Genomic DNA, 25,188 nt, shown 5'->3' on the forward strand with positions numbered 1-25,188 from the left:
ATTGTAACACCTTATGTGGTGGGAACTGTTACTACTCCCGTTTTACAAATGAGGAAACTAAGACCCAGAGAAGGTAGCCCTGTGCGGAGGTCACTCCATGATCAGCGGTAGAGTTGGGCTCAAACCTGGATCTATTTAGCTGGAGGGCCTATGCTTTCCTGGGAGTCAAAAGGGACTTCCATGTGGGCGGGGGCAGCTCCTGTTGTATGTGACAGGCAGGGATTTAAAGGCGATTTGTGAGGAGGGTCCTAGAAATGAAGGAGCAACCCTCACCGCAGAGGGAAGAAGACTTGGGACAGGGGTGTGGACAAGGGGTCCCCCCAGGCCTCTGGTTCCCTCTCTGAGCCCTTACCCGGATTGGGGGACCAGTATGACCACCAGCCGTCCATGCCCTGTGCGATGCCCCTTGCTCCCTCCCCTGAACTTCCAGGGATAATTGCCCACCCATCTGGCACAGCCCAGAGTACCCTCCATCGCTGCTCAGGTCTGTCTCTCCAGACTGTACCCTCCGGGTGTCAGGGACACGTTGCAGAGCCCAGCATAGGGCCTGGTGTCCTGAATCCATAGTCACTGAGTTGGGCCAAGTTTAGGAAGCCCTTCAGCAAGAGGATCCTCCCTCCCCCATGCTGAGGGCAGTGGAAGAAGGGGCTGATTTTTGATGTTGTAGGGCCTTTGAGATGACCAGGATTCCTGGGTCTAGGTCCCCTGAAGAACTCCTCCTCTCCATCCAAACAACATTGCCTGCTCCAGCCTGGAGCAAGCAAACATCAAGTGCAGCAGGAGACTGTAAGGTTAGACAACAGGAAAGACTTCCCAGCGGGGGAGCAGGAAAGCTTGCTTAGTGAGAGCTACCATTCAGTAGAATGGGCTGCCTTGAATCACAGTGAAGTTTCTGGAGTCGCAAACAGCAGAGGTGAAGATGTAGGCCAAGGAGGAGAAATGGAAAAGGTGCAGTTTGGCTGGTGAGGGTGGAAGGAGACAGGAGCCTTTTCCTGAGGGCCATGGTGACAGAGGCTGTGTATGGCAGCGCGAGACCAAGGGACATTGAGAAACAAGAGTTGCCATGAGCTGGTGGTTGACTGAATGTGCGGAGAGGGAGGAGGCACCAGGCTGCAGGGTCAGGGGGTCCCTTGCTCAGGTGGGAGCACTGGGAAGGAACAAGCCAAGTGGAAGGAGCTGGGGCTTCTGAGCAGGCAGAGGAGGTCTGGGAGGCTACGGACTGGATGCTCAGGCCTGGGCTGGGGAGGAAGGCCCAGGCTGGGAGGAGAACGGGGTGGTCCAGCAGGGTGGGATAGCTGAGGACTCGGGAGTAGCCGCATCATCCGGTGAGAAGAGCCCCACAGAACAGACATTTCTCCGAGGAGGCTGAGGCAGCACAACCTGAGAGGTGGGAGGAGAAGGGGTTGGGGTGTGTGGGGCGTCTGGAGGGAGAGAGTGGTGGGCAGTGAGACAAGGTCAGACCCACAGGGGCCCCGACGCCTGTCTGGAGCCCGGGGCCTTGGGGAGACTGGGTGGTCAGACCCCTCCTCTACAATCCTGGAGGTGGAGCAGCCTGGGGTGGGGAGGAGGCGGGAGAGGAGGGAGGGAGGGGCTGGGCCTCTGTCCACAGCATTAGTGCTGGTTGGAGGGAGAGGGGGGTGCGGAGCCAGCCAGACCGCCTGTTCCCATAGCCTCCGAGCAGGCGTGCTGCCATGGCGCTGGCCAGGCCTGGGACCCGGGAGCCCAGGCTCCCAGCTCCTTTCCTGCTGCTGCTGCTGCTGCTCTGGGCTCCGGCCCTTGCCCTCCTGGCTGGTGAGTTGGGGAACAAGCCTTGGGGGGTTGGGGCATGGTCTGTCTCCCAAAGCAGACACCCCAGGCCCTGGGCTGCCCTGTGGGTGCCGGCCTGACTGTGGGCTGAGTTGTGGGGTGCAGAGGGGTGCGTTGTTGTGGACCCCTGGAACTTGTGTGGAGGCGCGTGTGCCCTGGGACTTGGGGGCTGTTGCGTGTCAGGGGGCTTTGTGAGGGGATTTGTGGGCCAGCTGTGACCTGGGTAATCGAGCGGGCTGGGAGTCTTGGGAGGGGTGTTGGCGCTGGGGAGTCTGATTTTGAGGTGAGGCCTGAGTTTGGGGAGTCTGTTGTGAGTCATGTGCTGAGTTGTGGGGTACAGGTGGGGTGTGTTAAAGTTGTGAGGCAGGATAAACTGTACTGGGTGAGTGTGAGTTGTGTCTGAAGCTTTCTGGGTTTGGAGGCTGTGTCCCAGCTCGAGTTGTGGGGTGTAAGTTGTCAAGTAAGTTGTCAAGTGGGCCATGGGATGGGGGCAGCAGACCCCAGCCTAGTGAGTGGGTTGGAGAAGGGGAAGGAGACCCAGGAGAGCGGGTGTCTGCTTGCATCCCCCCATTTGTGCCATAGCCCTGCCTGCACTGGGGGCTGCAGGTGCTCTGGGATCCTCAGGGAGCGACTGGGCCCTTGGAACCACTGTGTCAACTGTTGCCCCCTCCCTAGCATTCTCAGGCCAAGCTGAAAGGGGTTCCCAAAGCCCGACCCCATTTGCCAAGGAGTTTTTGCTTTTGTCCAAGTGGATTCACATGTGCTGGAGCCTGGAATCCTTCCTGCAGGTTCTGGGGGACGCTTTGTCTTGGTCACTATAGCTACATGGCCAGGCCTGAGAAGTTCCCCGCCCCCACCGCCACTGCTGGAGGAAGGAGGCAAGCAGGCGGTGGCCTGGGCTCCACTGAGACTGGGGGAGCCTCCACCTCCTCAGGCTCCCAGGGTGTGGGGTCAAGCCCTCCCAGACCCCTACCTGGGGCCTTCCTCCTTCCTCCTGACTTTCATGGGTCCCGGCTCACAAAGCCTTTATGTCCTCCTCTCTGCGGGGGCCCTTGGGGAGGATGAGGTCCTTGGTTTGCTGTGGAGGGAACTGAAGCTCAGAGAGGGATGGGGACTCTTGAGCTGGGCCCCCCGGCAAATCTGGAGATTGTGAGAGGAGCTGGGGCCTGCTCTCTGCTCTCTGTACCAAGGAGCATAAAATCCTGGTCTATGGACCTGGTGTCTGTCCCTTGCCCTATAGTGCACACACACACACATACACACACGTGCAAACACAGTGCACACCTGCCCCTACACACACATACACATGTGCACACATTACACGTGTGCACACCCACGGCTGCACACTGGGGGGCATGCACAAGGGCACACCCCACCGCATGAACAGGTGTCCACAGCCACACGCAGACCCACCACACGTGCCCTTACACTCACACCCCTACACGTGCGGGCACCCACCAGTGACACTCATATGCCCACTCCTGTGCACCTCGAGGCAGAGTGAAAGCAAAGATCAATGTTACAGAAGGGAATGGACTCTGATGTACACACCCCCACAGCCCTTCTGGGGTTCCCAGACACAGCCTTTCCTCTGCGATTTCTGTACAGGGAGCCCCTCTCCCTGGGGATCCCCGAAAGCTGGGGTGGGGACACTGCAGGCATGAGCATTTCTGGATGCCAGTTCCCCAGGCCTGACTGCCAGGAAGAGAGGGCCCAGGGATTGTGTCACTTGAAAAGCAATTTCCATCCCAGAAGGGATGGGGGTTCTGGAGGCCCTGGGCCCCTGGTTCTGCTACCCACGCTGCCAGGCCCTGAGCTGGGCCCCTCCATCCTGAGCCCACTCTGCCACAAAGGCCCCACTGGTTGCTAGGAGAGGACTAAGCATCTTAGAGTACAATGCCGCACGCTGGGCTCTCCTACCCCTTCCCTCCCAGAACACCAGGGAGCCTGGCTGACAAAGGGGCAGCAAGCCAGTCCCCAAGTCTGGCCTCTCCTCCAACCAGAGCTGGGGGGGGAGGGGGCCTGCAGGACAGAGGCAGGGAGCACAGAAACACACACATACGTCCCAATGTCAGGATTTGTTGGACAGTCAGTGTTTGTACCCAAGTAAAGATTTGTTGAATGAATAAAAAATACCATCAGCCACTACGTGGCAGGTGCTATGCTACTGGACTAACACGATCGAATTTAATTCTCACCACAGCCCTATGAGGTCAGCTCTGATACACCCAGTTTACAGAGAAGGGAACCGAGGCCAAGAGAGGGTGAGGAACTTGCCCAGAGTCACAAAGCTGGTAGGTGGCAGGGCCGGCATGTCACAGAGGGCTATGTACTTCTCTGTGCCTCCGTTTAAAGGGACGAACCAGCTAACTCCCAGCGCTGTCACCAGAATGTGATGAGAAAATGCAGTGGTTCTCCAACTTAGCTTTGACATGGAATCCCCAGTTCCAAAGGAAATTTCAGACAGAAGCTGGAAGCCCACTAATAGTTACACATGATGCAGTTAAAAGTGGCCTGCTGGGCGGCCAGGCTGGAGCCCCACCTGCTCCCTTAACCTCACTCCAGGAAGGGCCTCCTTGGCCCCCGTGCTCTGAGACCACGGTTTGGGAACCCTGGGAGGTGCCAGTGGCACCAAGTAGGCTGTGAATCCGTGACAACTACTGTTGTGATTACTGTTATCAAAATTATGCCTTTTAATCTCAAGGGGTAAACATTTGTAAGAGTGTTCCACACTTTCCTGTCTTGTTAGAATAATGGAGCCTTTCCTGGTGGCTCTGAGGCAGTGTTTATAAACCCTACTGTGTTGTCCTAGACTGTTATTCAGCCCAAGCCTTAGGGTCAAATGATATTAGATGAACAGTGCTTTTTCTTTATGTCAGGAGCCAACAAACACATTGCAGGAGATCTTGGGTTGCTTCTTAGAAATAGTCTTTTTTGTCTTGTCAAGACCAGAAGCTTCCCGAAACGCATCCTCAGTAAACGCTTCCCATCAGTTGTTGGCAGTTATCACTAGGCCCGTTCGAAGTGCCCAGAAAGTAGAAGTTAGTAAGCACGGAGTGAGGCCTGACGCCCAGTGGGATTGCGAACAGCTGGATTCTGCACAGACAGGAAAGACTGCCTCTGCCCAGGCTGATGCTGGAACCTCCATTCTTACTCGTGCAAGCCTTTGGAGAGAGACTCTTGCCAGTGCCTGGGTGAGGCTGGGCTGGAATGACAGTCCACGGGTGGCAATTTAGAGTTTGCCAAGTGGGAATTTCACATGCACGGGGACATGTGGATCTCTCAGATGTCTGGAGACGATCTGATTCTTAGCTTTTTGAGGGATGGTCCTGGGCAAGTCTATGATGATTCTGACCTAGAAAAACAGAAGTTTTCTTAACAGCACCCATCTCTTTCAGTGTGAATCAATACAATAATGTAATCATGGATGCAAGATGTAGAGCCCAGCTTGCAGCACGTAGTACGCACTCAGGGAATGGCTGCTGTCATTGTAACCCTGTCCTTCCCATGGAAAAGCTTCCCTTCCAGGAGTGTTCTGGGCCTTCCCAGGACAGGGCAGCAGGTCTGAGGCGAGGGGAAGGGCGGGTGTCAGTTAATCCCTCCCCTGCCAGGTCGTCCCAGGCAGCCTGAGAGGTCAGGAAGGATTTGTAAAGATAAGCACAGGCCCCTCGTCACCCTGGCAACAGGCCACGCCCCTCCAGCCTGGCCAGGGGAACAGCCCCTCCTCTGCCTGCCACCCTCACCTCGCCTCTCCGCCTCTCCGTCCTGGACTGCCCTGGACTCCTGGGCTCATTCCTGGGTCAGCCATTTCCAAGTCTCAGTGTGCAAAGGAATCCCCAGGGAGCATGTTGCAATGCAGATTCTTGGGCCCCAGGCCCAGCAGTTCTGACCCTCTAGATCTGGAGGGGACGGGGGTCCAGGAATGGGTATTCTTAATACAGGCCCCTGCCCTGGGTTGCTCTGCAGCAGCCAGACCTGGGTTTGGATTCCAACCCTTCATGGGCTGTGCTTCATCTCTGAGCCTCCCTTTCCTCAACTGTACAACAAGAATAATGATACCTCCTCAGGTAAATATGAACATTGAGTTTACGTGAGAGAGATGGGTGTCCCACACATACAGGCTTGGGTGCTATTGCATGCCTCCTGGGACAGGCAGCTCCCTCCCTCTCTGCCTGGTTCTGACTGGAGGAACCCCTAATATGTCCTTCCTCCCAGTGCTGGACTGGCTCCTGGGACTCCAACATTTGGGGTTACGGTCCACCTGCTCCCAGAAATAAAGCACCTTCCCCACTCTCCCCAGGAGCTGTCTCCCTAGCCTGGTCCCATCTGCTCTGAAATAGAGGTCTCTAAATGGGGAAGGGGGCAAAGCTCCAGATTGGGGTGGGGTCCCTTGGGCCACACAGATGAGGGGCGGTGCCTTGTTGAGATGAAAAGAAGGGCCTGTTGGCACAAGACCCAGCAGCCAGGCCCCTTCACGTGGGAGCTCTGTGCTCCTCCTCCTGAGCAGGGCTGTGTCCATGGACCGATCACAATGGCCAGAGTCCTCCCTGAGGGCCCACGGGGTTTCAGGGCTTCACTCATGTCACCTGGGTGGCTCCTTACAACACCCCACGTCGTTTGCATCTCAGATACAAGCCTGGTCTGTCCGGTCCCCATACCTGTGTCCTTTCCCGAGGGAGCTCCACTTACTCCCACCCCCATCAGAGCCTCTAAGCCTAGGGGACCTGGCTCTAAATTGATCAGCCACGGAGGCTGGGGGGGGGGAAGGGCGGGCTGCCCATAAGCTCCTCAGAGAGGCCCAGGGGGCCCTGGCCTCACCCCAATGACCAGGCTTGGGGGAGGGGCTAGGGATGGATGTCCCGAGCTGGGGAGGGGAAGAGTGGGCAGACAGGGTCTGTGGCCCCCAGAGCCCTCGAAGGTCATCTCGGCCTGACAGTGTTTCAGACTCTTTGTCCCCCTGCCACATGCCTGACCCTGGGTGGGCACTAGGCCGCCTGGTCTGGGAGTGAGTGAGCTGTGTTGAGCTGTCCCGGGTGCTCTGGGGGCTCGGGGGTGGGGGGGGGCAGCCTGCCAGGTTCTGCCCTGGTCCACTGATCAGTATCTCCATCACTCTGTCCCCTATCCTGCGTGGCCCCGGCTGGGAAGCGTGGGGTCAGCCAGTGGACAGCCCTGCCGAGTGGAATGTGGATGACGTCTGAAAAGCCGCAGAGCCTTATCTGGGGGTCTCCACCAGGCTGGGGGAGGGGAGGTGCAGGGCCTGGTTAGTGTCTGGATGACAACCTGACGGGGAAGGGGCGCCTCCCAGAGCGCCAGGTGGGGGGCGCCTCCTGCTCAGGGCCAGCTCCTCCTCCCCCATCACTTACTGAGTTCCTACGAGAGGGCCCGTGACTGCAGGAGCTGAGGTCTGAATCCTAATACATCCTGTGAGGCGCCAACTAGTATCATCCCCTTTTCAGACTGGGAAATGGAGCTCAGTAGGAGAAACCACTTGCCCAAGGTCTCAGAGCTAGTAATTGAGCTGGTATCTGGGTCCAGGGCTGTTTTACTCCAAAGCCTGAGTTGTCACCCCAGCATTACATAGACAGGCTGGGAGCGAGGAAGGGGTTAGGCTGGCCCTGTGGCTTGGCTTCCAGATCAGGAGGTGACCCTCTAACAGAGGGAGCAGGCAGCACAGCAATGCAGTCAGGTGTTGTCAGCAGGTCTCAATACCTGCCCTGGACCCTGTGATCCTGGCCAGGCTGGCTGCTCAGACAGTTGCTGATGCGGGTCCAATGAGGGCCAGGTATCCTGGGAGAAGTTCCCAGGCCAGCCAGGCGGGGTGGGAGGAGGGGGGCAGAAGGGCCTTTGAAGTCTTCCATCTCCAATTTCACGCATGGATGGAGTTACCAGACCCCCAGCAGGGGCAGTGGAGGGGGCAGTGGGAGGAGCCCTCATCCTGGGTCTTCTGAGAGGGAGTGGGCCACAGACCCAGAGGAGACCCAGTGGAGGTGAAACGAGTGGACACAGCTGGAAGGCTGTCCCAGAACTTATTTGTGTGGCCTCAGGCAAGCCCTCACTTTCTGTCCTGAGCCTCGATCTGCCTCTTGTAAAATGGGCATGACAGAGCCTGCCTCAAAGGGCTCTGAGACAGTGGAGCACAGAGCTCACAGGGTGAGGGTCCGCTTGATACTCCTGTGCTGGAGCCAGGCAGCCCAAGTCCTGCTTCTCTGCTATGGAGGTGCTCCTGAAGCTGTTCCCTGTTCCGGGTGCAGATGCGTGTAGCCTGTTGGGACCCAGAGCCTCTGGCCTTCCCTCTGTCCTGCTGAGTACAGACAGACCCCTGCGTGTTTTCTGGCTCCTGGGTCTGGGATGGGCCAGTGTGGGGAGGGGTGTGTCCCGGGACCCCCTGCCCAGCCAGTGTCCTCTCTCTGCAGGAACGGTACCTTCAGCGATACCACACGCCTGTGCCTCAGACCCATGCACTCCAGGAAATGAGTGCCAGGCTACGGAGAGTGGTGGCTACACATGTGGGCCCATGGAGCCTCAGGGCTGTGCCACCCAGCCCTGCCACCACGGTGCTCTGTGTGTGCCCCAGGGTCCAGATCCCAACGACTTCCGCTGCTATTGTGTGCCTGGGTTCCAGGGCCCACGCTGTGAGCTGGACATCGATGAATGTGCATCCCGGCCCTGCCACCACGGAGCTACCTGCCGCAACCGGGCTGATCGCTACGAGTGCCACTGCCCCCTTGGCTATGCAGGTAATGGCCCTGGCTATCCCTGGAGGAGGTCTGTAATGTTGATTCCATCAGTGGCTCAGAGTGTGAAGTCACAAATTCAGCTTTGACTTCAGTACAGACACACACACACACACCTGCCCTCCGAGCATCCTGGCAGCTCTAGGGGACAGCCACTCTGGGTCTTGTTACCGAGTTGATGCTTCTCGGGCTGACCTGGCAGCTCTGGATGAGAGCATGGACGTGCAAGTACTGGTGGGGTGCCTGGCGCGTAACAGGCACTAGACACATGTTAGTTCAGTCCCTTCTAGAGTTCTGCTTGGTGCTAGGGGTGGAGACACCCCTCAGGCATCCCTGATGGGAATACAGTGCAGACGTGCCTGGTTTGGCTTTAATGAGGACACATCTAGACAGTATTTCTAGCATCTACTCACTCCAGACTTGTGTTGGGCTATATGATAGACAGTTGGTTCATCTGACCGTTCTAGAGTGTGAGCACGCTGGGATGGTTCAGGTTGTGAAGTGGATCCCCTCCCTTCTGTGTAGCCCTCAAAGCTCTAGCACAGACACTGGTGGTCTTGTTCAAACTGTAATGTAGACACTCACCCCTGCTTCTCCAGTGGGGCACGGAAGACAATGTATATACAAGTGCTGGCACTGAGGAAACGCGAGTTCCCTCCTCCAGAGGATGCCCGTGTCCCAGTCCCCTCCATGTTCCAAGGCCAGAGCGTCAGAGTGACCGCCTGGGAAGGAGGGCAAGCTGGGGACAGCCTGGGAGGAGTCTAGGTCTAGCACAGTTGGGGGCCTGTGGTATAGACACTCCGGGTTCTACTTCAACCCTGAATTCACACAACGCTCTGAGGGCAGAGGGCAGGCTGAGCTCACTTCAGAGACACGGGTATAGACTGGGGGTGGGGGCTTACAGTGAAGAGATGGATCTTAGCGCACAGATGAAGATGAACTCTGGAAATGGGTTCCATGGGTCTTTCTCGTCATTTGAGAGTCTCTGTGTCTGGTTATGTTAGTTGTGTATGTGCGAGTGGGGTCACGTAACGGGCCTATGTGTCTGCCAGTATTTGTAGGTGTCTGTGCTCACTGAATGCGTCTGTGCTAAACGTACGGTATGTGTGTGGGTGCCAGCAGGTGTGTGTGCACCCAGATGTGTGGCGCTCAGACACTTTCTGGATGAGTTGTCGATGTGAGTGGGGGCATGACTCATTTCTCTCCTCCTTCCGTTCCCAGCCAGGCGGGGGAGGTTGGGATTCCAGGCAGCCTGGGCCTGGCTCCCCCTGGCACAGAGGGTGGGAGTGGGGCTGGGGCGGGAAGAGTGGGGGGTCACAGGAAGGAGGGGCTGTGTTTTGTGCTCACTGAGCCGGGGAGGGGGTAAGGTTCCAGCTGGAGCCAGCTGGGCTCCTGGCCCTCCATGACCAATCCCACTTAGGGGCAGGGGCAGGGCCACCGGAGTCTACAATCACATGGTGGCTCCATGATGAACTCAGCAGTACGTGTCCACCCTGAGATTCTCAATCTCCCTTCATCTGCACAGCCACCTCCCCTGAGGACCACCCAATCATCTGGGTGTCACTAAGACTGAGAGGGTTCCTGGGACTTGGACTTTAAGTTTTAAAAGCAAGACAACGCAGGAAAAGCCAGGAGCTGCTTACCTTACTCCAGCATCTCCTGCCGGCATATGTCCCTCTCCGGGGTCCATCCTTACACCTTCTTCAAAGCCTGCAGGTTGAGCTTTCTAAAATGCAGATAGAACCGTGTAACTCAGCTGCTTAAAACTTTTCAGATCAGCCCAGATTGTGTTACCGGCCCCCCCAGGCCCCATCACCTCCCACCCCTGCCTCGCCTCCTCCACACTCCCCCTAGCTCCCTGCATTCCTTGAACCGTGCCCTAGGGCATCACGTCTGGACCCAGTCAGGACTTTACCAACGGTCTCTCTGCAATCCAGCTGCTCACACAGCTCCCTTCCTAGTCTAGTGAATGCACCCTCGTCCTTCAAAAGGCTCTTCTTCCAAGAAGCCTTCCCTGACTCCCAATTTCCCAGGCCAAGATCCTGGCTCTTGTTTCCACAGGATCCAGTATTTTCTCATTGTTCAGTTTATCAAATTAAAAAGCGGTCAACATTGACCTATGCCCATTTCGCGGCTTAGAAGGCTGTGAGCTCAAGCGGCAGGGATGTCTGCTTCTACCCCCGTACCACTGCTGGTGCGAGAAACACCTGCTCTGGATGAATGGACCAAGGGGTTCTCTCTGGATCCTCACCTTCTACTCCTTGTAACTGGAGCAGGTTTGAGTCGGCCTGGGTGACGCTGTCTCTGTTTTCGACCCTGTCCAGGCTTGACCTGCGAGGTGGAGGTTGACGAGTGCGCCTCGTCGCCCTGCCTGCACGGGGGCTCGTGCCTGGACGGGGTGGGCTCCTACCGCTGCGTTTGCACGCCGGGCTACGGAGGCGCCAGCTGCCAGCTGGACCTGGACGAATGCCAGAGTCAGCCATGTGCGCATGGGGGCGTGTGCCACGACCTGGTCAACGGGTGAGCAGGCAGCCTGGTGCCCAAAGGTGGAGAGGCTGCGGGGTGGGTGGGGGACGGGTGGAGGCAGGAGTGCTGCAGCTGAGCGCGCGGCTCGCTCCAGGTTCCGGTGCGACTGCGCGGACACGGGCTACGAGGGCGTGCACTGCGAGCAGGAGGTGCTGGAGTGCGCGTCGGCGCCCTGCGCGCACAACGCGTCCTGCCTGGAGGGCCTCCGGAGCTTCCGCTGCCTCTGCTGGCCAGGTGCGTGTGCGCGTGTGCTGGCGCGGGCGGCGGGGTGGGCGCGGCCTGGGGCGGCCCGCTCGGCGTGCACCTGTGCGCACGCGCCCTTAGTGGACCAAGCGGAGTGTGTGCGTGTGACGGCAACTTCTCTGAGCCTGTTTCCTGATCTGCAAAATAGGGCTAATCATAGCACCCGCTCCCAGGGTTGTTGCGAGGCGGGTCAAGGTGTAAAGCTCACGAAGCCTTGTCACATGGCCTGGCACGTGCAAAGTGGTTGCTAATAATAGTAAGGTGATGCTGAGCGGATGACACCTGCCATGGTCATTCCTACTCCCCTGTATGTGTCCCTCCCTCAGAATATGCGGGACCATATCCTGAACTGTTGTCCCAGCCTGGTCCAGGGCTTGCCTGGCGGCAGGGGAGGGGTACTGCCCTGTGACCCTGTGTGACCTGATGCCCACGTGTGTGTCCCCCAGGCTACAGTGGCGATCAGTGCGAGGTGGACGATGACGAGTGTGCAGCAGGACCCTGCCAGCACGGGGGCCAGTGTCTGCAGCGCTCCGACCCGGCCCTCTATGGGGGCATCCAGGCCGCCTTCCCCGGCGCCTTCAGCTTCCGCCATGCTGCGGGGTTCCTGTGCCGCTGCCCGCCGGGCTTTGAGGGTGAGTTCTCTGCCCGCTTCCAGGATAGCAGGTCCGCCAGTGTCCAAATGCACCGAGGGATGCTGGGCTGGGTTCAAGCTCCTCTCATTGGGTCTCAGCCTCCCTAGCTATAAAATGGGCCTTCCTTGGCTCGGAGGGCACAGGTGGGAACCACAGCTGGGCCTCTTGCAGGGGACGACTGCAGCGTGGACGTGGACGAGTGTGCCTCAGGGCCATGCCTCAGTGGAGGCCGCTGCCAGGACCTGCCCAATGGCTTTCAGTGTCACTGTCCAAATGGCTACACAGGTGCTTGGGGATGGGGTGGGCACTGGGGCAGGACAAGGTCGGAGTTGGTGGGCCAGGGATGCGAAGTTTCCTGTGGCTGATAGGTGGAGGCAGGATTGATGAGGGACAAGGAAATTAGGGAAGAGGTGAGTGCAGTGGCTCAGGTCATAGTTAAGAGGGACCGAGCTGCGACCTGGGCTTTGGAGGTGGGAATGGAGGAAACCAGTTAGGTTGAGAGGTATTTAGGAGGGACAGCCAACAGGTCCTGGGGGTTACCCAGGTGTGAACGGGGGGTCAGGGATGCTGGCTGTTTCTGTCCTGGATGACGTTGGGTGGAGGAGGAGGTCCACACTAACTCCAAGTGCCTGTGGAGCACCCCAGAGAGGAACTGGGTGGAGGCTGGTTGGTCCGGGGTCTGGGGCCCAGGAGAGGGCCTGGGCTGGAGGCGGAGACGGAGGGTGGGGAGTATAATCCTGGCAGCTGTGGCTGTGGGTGGTCGGCTGTGGGTTGTCTGGGACAATGTGTGGAGCAAGGGGCAATGAGAGCCCGAGACACCTGACATCAAAGGGCTGGGCAGAGGCCGAGGGGCCTGCAGGAGCCCAGAGGCAGTTTGGCCAGGACGGAGGATGTAAAAGGAGGGGCGTATTACGGATAGCTGGAGGCAGGCAGTGTCTGGAGAAGGATGAGCTTGACCTTTGGGGAACTGGGGCCTGTGAGGCAGGAGTCGGGGTGCAGAAAGCCCTGGGGAGAGCAGATACACAGACACATAGACATCCTTCCACACAGACGCTGGGGAACCCGAGGCGCGCCTCACACACTCAGTGGTGTCCCTGCCTCCTCTGGAATGCCTGTGACACTGCCCCCACACAGCCCGCATTCCTGCTCAGGCACACTGCCTCCTCTCCCTGGCAGGGATCCTGGGCACAGACAGCTCCCCCGCCCAGGGAAAGTAGGTCGTGAGCATCACCGTCCCTTTCACTCTCACCCCCGCAAAGACACTGGAGCTCACTGTCTGCACCCTTGGGCGGCCAACTCCCTTGGGGGCCCCGAAAGTCCATCTTTCTGTCCCTGTGAGCCACAGTTCCCGAGTCCTGCCCCACAGGCACCTGGCACACAGTGGGCCCACCAAGCATGCCCTGCCTCGGAAGAACATTCTCACCACAGCCCCAGGAGGTAAGGGTTTAAATCCCCATCTTACAGATGAGGCCATGGAGGCTTTAGAGAAGTTCCCCAGTGTGTCAACAGGAGGGGGAGGTAAGACTTCTAAGGTCAGGGATGAGGAGGGGAACCCTGGCTACGGGGTTGGGCTCCTTGCCACTGTCCACCCCCGTCCTCCCTTTGGGTCGTGCTGGGCGTGAGGGAGGCCAGTGCCTGGCATTCCTGAGCTGGCTGTGAAGGAGGACGCCGGGCAGGGAGCTCTGCATTTCCCCCTCTCTCAGCCTGTGGGGAAATGCAATGGGGCCGCGGGCTCTGTGGACCTTCCTAAGGGGCATGTGGCTCCTGGCAGGTATGGAGAACTGTGGCTTTGGCAGGGGAGCTAGCTGTCCTCAGAAGGAGACTGCTGTTTGTGGGCCCTCTGGGGCCAGGATTCAAATCCTGTGGCTTCTTTGGGCCCAGGTTCCTCCAGCTGGGATGCAGGGCAGGGCTAGTCTTAGTTGCTTTGTGGAGGCTCTGGCTGAGCTGAGGTGGGGCTGTGGCCTCTTAACCAGAGCTGGGGCCAGAGCAGCTGGTGTGGGAGTTCCTGGAGGGGAGGATGAGGTGGCCGCTTCACAGCCTCTGGCAGGGGGCCTGAGGGATTAGAGCCTGGGGGCTACTTGGAGAACCACAGATGTGCACACCCGCCTTCACTCGCTCCTCCGTTTCATCACTCTGTCCACAAAAGCCATGCTAGGCCCTTTGCTGGGTACCAAGGATGTAGTCTGGCCCCTGGAAGAGGTCTCAGCTGAGTAAATAGGTACTTTCAATACAGGGTTCTGGGGTACTGTGCCTGGGAGTGGGCAAGGAGTTGGGAGTGACACAGTAGCTTGTGGTGAGGAGTCAGGGAAAGATTCCTAGGGGACTGGCCCATTGAGTTTGGCCTTTGTAGGATGACTAGGAGTTTGAAAGGCAGGGTAGCGGAGGATGAGGCATTCCAAGCAGAGGGAACAGTATGAGCAAAGCCCCAGAGGCAGGTCTTTCCAGGAAAAGCTTAGAGGAACAAGCAGTAGAAGGTTTGTAGGAAGCAAGGCTGAGAATGAGTACCTGGTAGAGCCTAGCCTATGAGGGATCTCGCATGCCAGGGTGAGTGACTGGACCTTAAGCAGCAGAGGAATCTGGCCAGGTGATCCTTTAGAAATAGATCTCTGGCTGCTAGGGGAGATGGATGGTAGATGAGGTTCTGAAGTCAGACAAACTGGAGGATGCTAGACCCAGAGAGCTGGTGAGGCAGGTGAGGTGAGGTGGGAGAAAGGATGGATTGCAGAATATTTAGGGGATTGAATCCACAGGGCGTAGAGACTCATCAGACATGATAGAGAAAGGGGTATGTTGGATTCCAGCCTCCAGGGACGTCAGAGGACCATGAGAAATCCTTTGGGAATTGGGAATTGGTTTGGTTGACAGGTAATGAGGTCCCTGTCCCAAGAGGCATGCAAGCTCTGGATCGAGACTGTGGTTCCAGCCTTGGGTGCTGAGCCTTGGCCTTGTCTCTCCCAAAGGCCTGACATGTCAGGAAGATGTGGACGAATGCCTGTCGGAGCCCTGCCTCCACGGTGGGACCTGTGATGACACTGTGGCGGGCTACATCTGCTGGTGCCTGGAGGCGTGGGGTGGGCATGACTGTTCCGTGCAGCTCACCGGCTGCCAGGGCCACACTTGTCCATTGGCTGCCACCTGCATCCCCACCTTCGAGTCTGGAGTCCACAGTTATGTCTGCCGCTGCCCACCTGGTACCCATGGATCTTTTTGTGGCCAGAATACCACCTTCTCCATGGTGGCTGGGAACCCTGTGCGGGCATCAGTATCTGTTGGTGGTTCCCTGGGTCTGGCACTGAGATTTCGCACTACAGTACCTGCTGGTGCCTTGGCTACTCGCAATGATACCCATGTCAGCTTGGAGCTGGCATTGGTGGGGACCACACTTCAGGCCACACTCTGGAGCCACGGTGACACTGTACTTGTCCTGAGGCTGCCAGACCTGACCCTAAATGATGGCCAATGGCACCGAGTGGAGGTGACGCTTCGCTTAGGGGTCCTGGAGCTGCGGCTCTGGCATGAGGGCTGCCCTGCCATGTTCTGCGTGGCCTCCAGTCCTGTGGCCCCAGGTCCTACAGCTTCGATGGCTCCAACGCCTGCCGGGTTCTGCTCTGTCCAGCTGGGTGGCGTAGCCTTTGCAGGCTGCCTCCAGGACGTACGTGTGGATGGGCACTTCCTGCTACCTGAGGATCTTGGGGACAATGTCCTTCTGGGCTGCCAGCGCCGTGAACAGTGCCAGCCTCCGCCTTGCGCCCACGGAGGGGTCTGTGTGGACCTGTGGACTCACTTCCACTGCGAGTGCCCCCGGCCCTATAGTGGTCCCACATGTGCTTATGGTGAGGAGCAAGGCAGGGGGGCCCCATGGCAGTGGCTGTGCCTCCCCCCCAGTCCCAGGCCTCATGCCTGGCTCCCTCTCTCTCTGCAGAGGTTCCTGCTGCCACCTTCGGCTTGGGGGGCACCCTGAGCTCTGCCTCCTTCCTGCTCCACCAGCTGACAGGCCCCAACCTCACTGTGTCCTTCCTGCTCCGCACTCGGGAACCTGCTGGCCTGCTGCTCCAGCTTTCCAACGACTCAGTGGCTGGCCTGACAGTCTTCCTGAGCGAGGGCCAGATCCGGGCGGAGGTGCTGGGCCGTCCTGCCCTGGTGCTTCCTGGGCGCTGGGATGACGGGCTCCGCCACCTGGTGACCCTCAGCTTTGGGCCTGACGAGCTGCAGGGCTCAGGGCAGCAGGTGCATGTGGGTGGGAGGCTCCTCCCTGCTGACGCCCACCCCTGGGGTGGGCCCTTCCGAGGCTGCCTCCAGGACCTGCGACTCAATGACCTCCACCTCCCCTTCTTCCTGCCGTCACTGGGGAACTCAAGCCAGCCCAGCGAGCTGGGCAGCAGGCAGTCGTGGAACCTCACCATGGGCTGTGTCTCTGAGGACATGTGCAGTGTGAGTGCTCTGGAGAAAGGGTGGGTAGCCTGCATCTCCGGGGTTAGCATGTCTTTGTACTGGTGAGGAATGCGCCCTGCCCACGGTCCCACTCTTACAGTAACAGTGCAGGATTCATATTTATCTCCCTGGCCCAGCTCCTCTTGCCCTCAGGTGGTCCCCATGCCTCTCTCCTAGTGCTTGTCTGAGACAGACACCCTGACCCAGGCAAGTGCTGTCTAAGCTTTTATGCAGGAACTGCTTGGGGAACAGGGACCCCCTTGGCTCACGAACAAAGCACTGGCCCTGGAATTGGAATAGCCTGGGTGGGAACTCTGGCTCCTCTATTTATTGGCTGAGTGCCTCAGGCAAGTGGCTTCTCTCTGGGCCTCAGTTTCTTCATCTGTAAAACAGAGATTACATTTTTACCCGAAAATAAGACCTAGCCAGACAATCAGCTCTAATGTGTCTTTTGGAGCAAAAATTAATATAAGACCCAGTATTATTATATTATATTATATAATATTAAAGACTCGATCTTATATTAAAGTAAAACAAGACCAGTTCTTATATTAATTTTTTGCTCCAAAAGACGCATTAGAGCTGATGGTCCGGCCAGGTCTGATTTTCAGGGAAACACAGTGATGGTAACTTCCTTACTGTTTGTGAGGAAGTAATGTGTCTATAGTAGGGGCTCAATTAAGAACAAATGAAATGATAGTTATGGTGTGTTGATGCCACCCCAGGCCTGAGCCAATCCCTATCCTGATTCTCCTGCAGCCTGACCCCTGTCTCAATGGTGGGACTTGCCTGGTCACTTGGAATGACTTCCACTGCACCTGCCCTACCAACTTCACGGGGCCCACGTGTGCCCAGCAGCTGTGGTGTCCTGGCCAGCCCTGCCTCCCGCCTGCCACCTGTGAGGAGGTCCCTGATGGCTTTGTCTGTGAGTGTGTGCCCTGGGCAGCTCACATGCTGGGTGCTGGACTCCCAAGCTGGGTTAGATCCCACTCCTCTCCTCAAAGCTCATAGTGGACCAGGATGCCAACCGTTCCACACCAGTGTGGTTGGGCCACTGCATCTAGAGGGACAGGCTTTCTGGAGGAAGAGAGCATTCGTTAAGTTTTCGAGAGCAAATAAGACTGACCCAGCACAGGGAGGGGCATTTCAGGGAGGGGGAAAGGCCCTGAGGTTTATAAGAACAGCTAAAACACAAGCACAGGTATTGGGGTGGAGAGGTTGCCAGGCGCCTTGAATGCTAGGCCAGACGGCTCAGGTCTTTTTCCCTCGGGCAGCGGGGTGCTGGCGGAGGGTTTTAAGCAGGTGAAGGACATGATTAGCATTTTAAAGAGCTGACTGTGTTTCATTTTCATTAAAATTCATGATCAACATCTTAAAAATCTGCATTAAAAAAAAATGACTTACAGCAGTGAAGATTGAGCCTCAGTGATGAGACGAGGCAACTCACCAAGGAGGGAAGGGGGCCGATTTTTCCTGGGGGAAGGCGGGGTATTATTACCTGGTCTGCGCTCCGGAGGGCACAGTCTGGGGGTAGGGAGTTGTGAGGGTGGAAGAGACGGTGGCGGGGCCGCAGTTTCTGGGATTAGATAACAGCCATGCGTGCCCGCCACTCCAGGGGCGGGAGGAGGGGGAGTGGGGCGGCGGATGGTATCACCCGCGCGCTGGGGCTGGAGTGGGGTGGGTGCTGGTAGGCCGTCACCGACGTTTCCACTCCCTGCAGGTGTGGCCGAAGCCACGTTCCGCGAAGGTCCCGCCGTCGCATTCAGTGGGCACAACGCATCGTCAGGGCCCGCGCTCAGCGGCCTCTCACTTGCCTTCCGCACACGCGACTCCGAGGCCGGGCTGCTGCGTGCGGCCGCGGGCGCCTTTGCCGCCGTTTGGCTGGCGGTGCGCAACGGCTCGCTGGCGGCCGGCGTGCGCAGCGGCCACGGCCCGCCCGGTGCGGTCCTGCCCGCGCCTGGGCCGCGCGTGGACGACGGCGCCTGGCACCGCGTGCGCCTGGCCATGGAGCGCCCCGCCGCCACTGCATCACGCTGGCTGCTGTGGTTGGATGGCGCGGCGACGCCCGTGGCGCTCCGAGGCCTGGCCGGCGACCTGGCCTTCCTGCGAGGCCCGGGCGCCGCCCGCATCCTGCTGGCCGAGAACTTCACGGGCTGCCTGGGCCGCGTGGCGGTCGGCGGCCTCCCGCTGCCCCTGGCGCGCCCGCGCCCCGGCGCGGCCCCCGGCCCCCGAGAGCACTTCTCGGCCTGGCCCGGACCGCCGGCCCTGCGCCTCGGCTGCCTAGGCGAACCCGTGTGTGTCCCCTCGCCCTGCCTGCACGGCGGTGACTGCCGCGACCTCTTCGACTCCTTTGCCTGCGCCTGCGGCCCGGGCTGGGAGGGCCCGCACTGCGAGGCCCGCGCCGACCCGTGTAGCTCAGCACCCTGCGTCCGCGGCCGCTGCCACGCGGGCCCCGATGGCCGCTTCGAGTGCCGTTGCCGGCCTGGCTTCACTGGGCCGCGCTGCAGGTGCGGGTGGCGGGGCCGCGGGGTCGGTGGGTAACCCGGGGTAGAGGTGGGAAGGGAGGGCAGGAACCCCGGGGCGGTGGGCGGGATCGAGAATGTGAGAGCTTGCCCGTGCACTGGGGCTGTGGGCCGGCCGCTTCCCTTCTCTGAGTCTCCGTGCTCTCATCTGTGAAACGGGAACCACAGTCCCCTAGGCTTGCCAGATGGAATACAGGACACCCAGTAAATTTGAATTTCAGATAAACATTGCTGTCATCTGGGGGGGTGGCGCGCAGAGAGGTGGGAAGGCGGGTGGTTAACCCAGAGCTGGTCTTGGAAGAAAACTCAGCCGCCACCATTGATGTTCGCTCCCATTAGTGCCCTGGGTTGTGGGCAGAGTGAGACGGTCCCCTATTCAGTATGGAGTTGATGCTCCACTCCCTTTGGAGCCAAGCTTATGGAGGGTTGTCTGGGAGGCCTGACGTCCCTGCCTAACCCCCAAGGAATATCAGGCCCAAATTTTATGTTTAGGTGTGTGCTTTTGTTCCAAGGAGTCTTCATTTTGTCAGCTTCTCCAAGGACTCAGCCATGGGAAAGATTCCCAGCCTGGGTTTAGAGGTTGAACCCCTGGGGGGATGGGGCTAGAGCAGCAGAGTGACAGCCGTCTCACCCCGTGCCTCTCACACACCACTTCCATGACTGGCACCGGGGTTCCACAGATGACAACACAGAGGCTCAGGTGACCTGTCGTCACAAGGTGGGCGTGGGCGCCAGGCCCCAGGCATCTAGCCCATCCAGCCTCTGTACTTTCTCCCCAGGTTGCCTGTCCTGCCAGAGGAATGCAGCCTGAATCTCACCTGCCTCAATGGCAGCCCATGTGAGGCTGGGCCTCGGGGAGCCAACTGCAGCTGCCAGGAGGGCTTTGCTGGCCAGAGGTGGGTGTGGGGGCTGAGGCCTGGGAGGGGGCCCAGTGAGTGTGGGGCGTGCGCATGGCAGGCGACGTGGGGTGCTCACCTTCTGAGCCCTCACTGCCCTCACAGTGCCAGACAGTTCACCTGTCACTCCAGCTCTTTCCTTCTGGGGCTTCCAAGACCATCCTCTGTTATGCAGGCCCCTGTGGGGAAGTAGTGGCCTGGGGGTGTTCCTTAGACCCTTGTGAAGCTCACCTGAGTCAGGCCCACCTGGGAGACTGTAAAGGTGAAGGTTCTGGGCCCACTCCAGACGGAGTCGGCAGCCCTCACACTGTCAGTATGGAGTGCCCTTCACACGGCAGGCCCTCCCGTGTTTCTGGTGGAGTGAGCCATTCTCAGTCATGAATGCAGGGCCAAGGAGGGTGGTGGGTGACGGAGACCACATGCAGCGTCAGTCACCTGCAGGGCCCAGCTAGGTGAGGACAGACAGTGCATGGGGATAGTGGATGCATGAGCTTTGATGCCTGTGGATGGGGTTTGAGTAGCTAAATAAAGCGGGGTGGGGGTGGGGTCAAGAGGCTGCGTGGGACGGAGCAGCTTTCTCTATGTCTCCCTCTTCTCTGCCTCCCAGGTGTCAGGTCCCCTGTGCAGCCAACCCCTGCTTGAATGGGGGCACCTGCCGGGCAGCTGGTGGGGTATACGAATGTATCTGCGGCACACGGTTCTCTGGCCAGTTCTGCGAAGTGGTGGTGAGTAGTGCCCGAGGGGGTGGGGGTGCCCTGTTTGGGACTTTATTAGATGATGTTGGCGGGGAGGGGGTGTGTGTGTACAGCACTGTGGAGCTGTTCCTGGACCAACCCCGTGGTGGGGTGGGCAGCAGCAGGAGAGGGAGACTCAGGTCCTTTCCATGCCCTCCAACACTGAGGCATTTTCACTCTAGGGAGAGCCTGGGAGTCCCCACCATCCCTCTGGGGCCTGGCAGTGAAACACTGGGATCATCCAAGTCCAATCTGAGACAGGATTCAGGGCCCACAGGATTTTGAAATTCTGGGATTTAGGTTGGTGACCACAAGAGCCTGTAATCTCCAGTGGTTTCGGAAGCAGGATTCTAGAGGAGGGAGATTAGAGGAGCCCAAGATTCTGAGCCAGACTGGGTTTGGCCACCATGAAGGTAGCAGCCCCTGACCACAGGGAGGCTCGGCTGAAGAGGGGCCCCCAGGCAGCTTGAGCTTGAACCTCCCTCTGGCCCCCTCCCCACCAAAGGGCGGGGCAGGCCCAGCAGGCCCTGAGCCCACAGTGGGTGCTGGCTGGAGGGGATGCAGGCAGAGGCCTGGGCAGGAGCCTTGATCTCCACAGGCTTCTGGCAGCCCCGTCATAAACCTGCAAATCCCCTCTGCTTCTGGGGAATGTTTCCTTTCAAGTTGAACTTTTACAGCCTCTGGCTTCCCTACCCATCCTCCCCCAGGTGGAGGGAGGAAATGGCTTTACAGCTCCCCCAGAAGTGCCCAGGATAGAGGCTGGTGATGTCCACTTGGGGCTGGGACCAACTTTTCTGTACAGCCTTGGGACCCTTCTTCAGGGCTGGTTGCTGGGGCGTGGGTCGCCGTGGTATGAGAGGCCTCCTGGGACAGAGGGATGGATACCTGTGGCTCTGAAGTCCTGTGATTTGGGACTTTAGAACCCCAACCTTGTAGAATCTTTGATGGGGGCATCTTGGGAGTCTGGAGAGACAGAGACAACGGTCCCCCAAAGCCAAGCCTAGTCTGAGCCTCCCTGGTTGTGGGGGGCTGGCCCTGCTGGATTCTGAGCTTATCACCAGCCAGGTCAGTCTCTTTAAAACATCAGGTCACCCTTCAGGATGGGGAAGGATCAGGTCCCCATGGCCTCAGATTGAATCACTTTCTTGTGGGGAGGAGGCGGCCAAATGGCAAGGCCGGCACTGAGGCCCAGCCTGGCCGGTGACAGAAGGGCCTCCGCCTGGAATCTGAGTCTGAAGAACAGTGGTGTGGCAATAGGGGCACATGGAGGAGTCCTGGCTGGCCACCACCTAGTCACGTGTCTGGAGAATCTGGGCAAAGCCTGTTTTCTCACCTACTTATCCAATGCCTAACATGCAGTCACTGCTCTGGGCATTTTGGGAACCACCAGTGGACAAAATAAACCTGACTCCTGTGCTCCTGGAAGTGACAGGGTGTCCTCACTCTCACTTCATTCATCACACCATCGCAAGGTTTATGCGACGTCCCAGGCGCTGTGCTTAGCTCACACTAGGTGTTCAGAAAGTGTGTTTTCTCTCCTTCTAGGCAGAACCCCTTTGTCATCCAGGAATCCCCTTGCAATGGCTCTGACAGGTAGCTCCCTGCCACCTGCTTGCATACCCCCAGGCCTGGGTCTCTCACCACCTCCCGAGGAAGCCTGTTACTAGCTCTGATTCTGTCCCCTTTTCTCCTCTCCTCCTCCCACCCCCATCTGAGGCCCCTTGTCACCTCTCTTACAGAAGGGCCTGCCGCTGCCACTGCCATTCCCACTGCTGGAGGTGGCAGTGCCTGCAGCCTGCGCCTGCCTCCTCCTCCTCCTCTTGGGCCTCCTCTCAGGGATCCTGGCAGCCAGAAAGCGTCGCCAGTCAGAGGGCACCTACAGCCCGAGCCAGCAGGAGGTGGCCGGGGCCCGGCTGGAGATGGACAGTGTTCTCAAGGTGCCGCCCGAGGAGAGGCTCATCTAGGCCTACCTGGCTGCCAGCTCCAGCACCCACAAGGTCATGAATGATTTCTACTTGGAGACCGAAGGAGGCCACTTCCAGGAGCCTGTGGGGAAGTGGCCTGCCCCTTCAGGGCCTTGGGGAGCAGCTGTGGACACAGGATACCTGCTGGGGAAGTGTCCCCCTTGCTGGCAGCCCCTGCCTTTGCCCCATTGTGGGACTGAGGATAAGGGGAGCACTCAGGGCAGCAGAGAGGGGCCTGGCGAGGTGGTGGACATCGCCATTGGACCTGCCGGGGCTTGCTCAGCAGGTGTGTGGCTGTGCAGGGCAGGGGCACATGTGGGCACACACGATGTGTTCAGGAATGTGTGTGCGCATGCATGTGTGCAAGGTGTGTGTGTATCTGGGGACTGTTGATTTGCAGGTACAGGTGTGAGTGGGCTGGACGGGGCTCGAGGCCACGTCTGTGTGTGACTGTGAAGTGGGTGCAGGCCATCAGAGGGCGTGGCCGGGCTGTGGAGCAACCTGCAGAGCTCCGGGGCAGGGGCAACCCAAGGCTGCACGTTCGCCAGGGCGTGCCCAAGGACCAAGGCCCCAGCTCCCGAATCTTCTCCCACCTCTGGAAGCTGACCCTGTCCTGGGGGCAGCTGGGAAATCAAGGGGAGGCCATAGCCAGAAGCCAGGTGGGCTCTGGTTCCCATAACAAATGCTGCTTCAGGCAGATCTGTCCCTGCCTTGTGCCGAGCCAGGCCCACCTAGGAACCAACCACGGCCAGGGCAGACACGAGGAGCAGGGGATGGGCTGTGTGGGGTCTGGGCTCCGGGCGGCCCCTCCCTCCTTAGGGTCTGGCAGCTGTAGAGTGGGGAAAGCAGCCCCTGCCTACCTCACAGGGCTGTTGTGAGGATCCGCAGGGAAAGAATGCGGTCGTTAAACCCTGGTCTGCTGTGAAGGGCTGTCTGCGTTGTCCTTTTATGTGTCAGGAACAGTCGTCTCCCTCCCCTGGCCTGAGTTGAGGGAAAGAGTGGGGAAAGGGGCCTCCCTGGGGGACGATGAGAATGAAGGTGCAACCCTTTCCTCCCCCCCCTTGGTTCTTGGTTCCCCAGCTCTGATGCCAGCCAGCGAGTCCTCTCTAAGGCCACGCCTTCACCTACAGACCAGTTGCCTCTAAATGGCAGTTGGGAGGATTCCTGGGGAGGACTCGCAGGAGGCCCTGAGTAGTGGTGAGAACGCTGGTCCTGCAGACACACAGATGTGGGGAGAACTTGCCGCTTTGCTTCCAGCCTCTTCCCTGGTGATGCCATCACACTGGGATCTCTGATCCCAGGGGAGCACCTGCCCAAGGGCCTGGCCTCCTCAGAGCTACACAGTCCCTCTGTCCCTGGCCTGGAGATGGGCCTTTTCACCCTTCCCATTCCCCAGGCCAGTGCCTCCTGTGCTAACTTGCCAAGGCCAGGAGGCCTCTTTACTTTTATTTATGTTTTCCCTCTTTACACTCTTAGATTGGAGGTTGACTTTACCCAGCTTCTGGAGGCACAGGAGTCAAATGTGGGGTGGGCCATGTGGTGATGGGATGGGGTGGGACAGTAAGCAGAGGCTGGGACAGGAAGGGCCCTGGGTACTAGGTTAAGGGGCTTGATTGGTCCTTACCTTGTAGGAGGTGGGACCGCCTTTCTCCCAGCTTTCTCCATGACTCCGGGAACGTGCGGGAGGAAAGCTCTGAGCCCACAGCTCAGCCACAGCCGGCTCTGCAGTCGGTGCAAATCACGGGTGTGGCCCACCTTTTTTCTTGCACACTCCTTAAGGAACTTTATGTGGAACCTCAACATATAAAAGCTGGGCCACTCTTTTTGGGGAGCCCCATGTTGTCTCTTGCTTCTCGGGCACCTGTCATTTTCAAGGGCAGCCTGGGGAGGGGGGACAAGGCCAGAGGGTAGGTGTGCTTAACGCTCACTCTGGGTGCTTGGCCCAGATCTCCCCAACACAGCCTCCAACAGAAGTGCAGGTTCTGAGGCTCTGCCCTCGCTGATGAGAGATCTGTGGAGTTCACTTCAGGGGTCCCCTTGAACTTGTTCCTTCTTGGAGACTGGCCACCCTCCACACACGGTGACCTGTGGCCGTGCTCCATGGACCCAGCAGGCCTGGGACCAGCCCATCCCCATGCTGCCTGGGAGGGGAGGAGGCCGAGGCCTGCATGGAAACAGGCTTGGGAGTGGGTCAAGGGTCAAATCCTACCCTGCTGCTCTAAGCCTGGCTCCTCTACAGAAGGGGGTGCTGAAGATGGCTGAGGCCCCGCCCCCGAGAGCTTCCTCAAGGACACAGGGATACCAGCCTTCTCCCCAAGAAGAATTTATTGAACGCACACAAAAAATTCATCCTTGTGTTTGCTGATTCAGTCTGGCAAGAGAAGAGACCGCAGTGCCACCTGCCCCCAGCATAGCAGGGAGACCACAGGGCGGGCCCCACTTCCCTGCAGCCACCCAGTACCCCTGGACTGACCCTGCCCACCAGCTGGGCTGTCCCATCCCCCATGGGTTCAGGAGTCTGTCCAGGATGGATAGAACTGCAATCTGTATGGAAACACCTGAGTGTCCTGGAAGGACCCCACACGGCCCAGAGGTGACACGCTTCCCTCCCCGCCCCTCTCCCAAACAGCCAGAGAACAGTCCCGAGAGTTAGAGGGAAGACGTGCCTGAGGGCCATGACTGACTCAGGAAGGGCTGTGT

General features: G+C 58.9%; 1 protein-coding gene across 1 annotated transcript; it reads left to right on the forward strand.

Annotated features, from left to right (window-relative positions):
• Positions 1-1,639: 1,639 nt before the first annotated feature.
• On the forward strand, positions 1,640-23,403 carry CRB2 (crumbs cell polarity complex component 2). Its single transcript, XM_033122237.1, has 13 exons — positions 1,640-1,791; positions 8,220-8,543; positions 10,865-11,060; positions 11,161-11,300; positions 11,756-11,941; positions 12,113-12,226; positions 14,902-15,774; positions 15,864-16,372; positions 17,132-17,297; positions 18,093-18,879; positions 19,674-19,790; positions 20,398-20,515; positions 22,264-23,403. Exons 1-13 carry the CDS (start codon positions 1,692-1,694, stop codon positions 22,486-22,488), a joined length of 3,855 nt encoding a protein of 1,284 aa, XP_032978128.1. The 5' UTR covers positions 1,640-1,691; the 3' UTR covers positions 22,489-23,403.
• Positions 23,404-25,188: the final 1,785 nt, after the last annotated feature.

Source organism: Rhinolophus ferrumequinum, chromosome 12, assembly GCF_004115265.2.
Source record: "Rhinolophus ferrumequinum isolate MPI-CBG mRhiFer1 chromosome 12, mRhiFer1_v1.p, whole genome shotgun sequence".
NCBI classification, from domain to species: Eukaryota; Metazoa; Chordata; class Mammalia; order Chiroptera; family Rhinolophidae; genus Rhinolophus; species Rhinolophus ferrumequinum.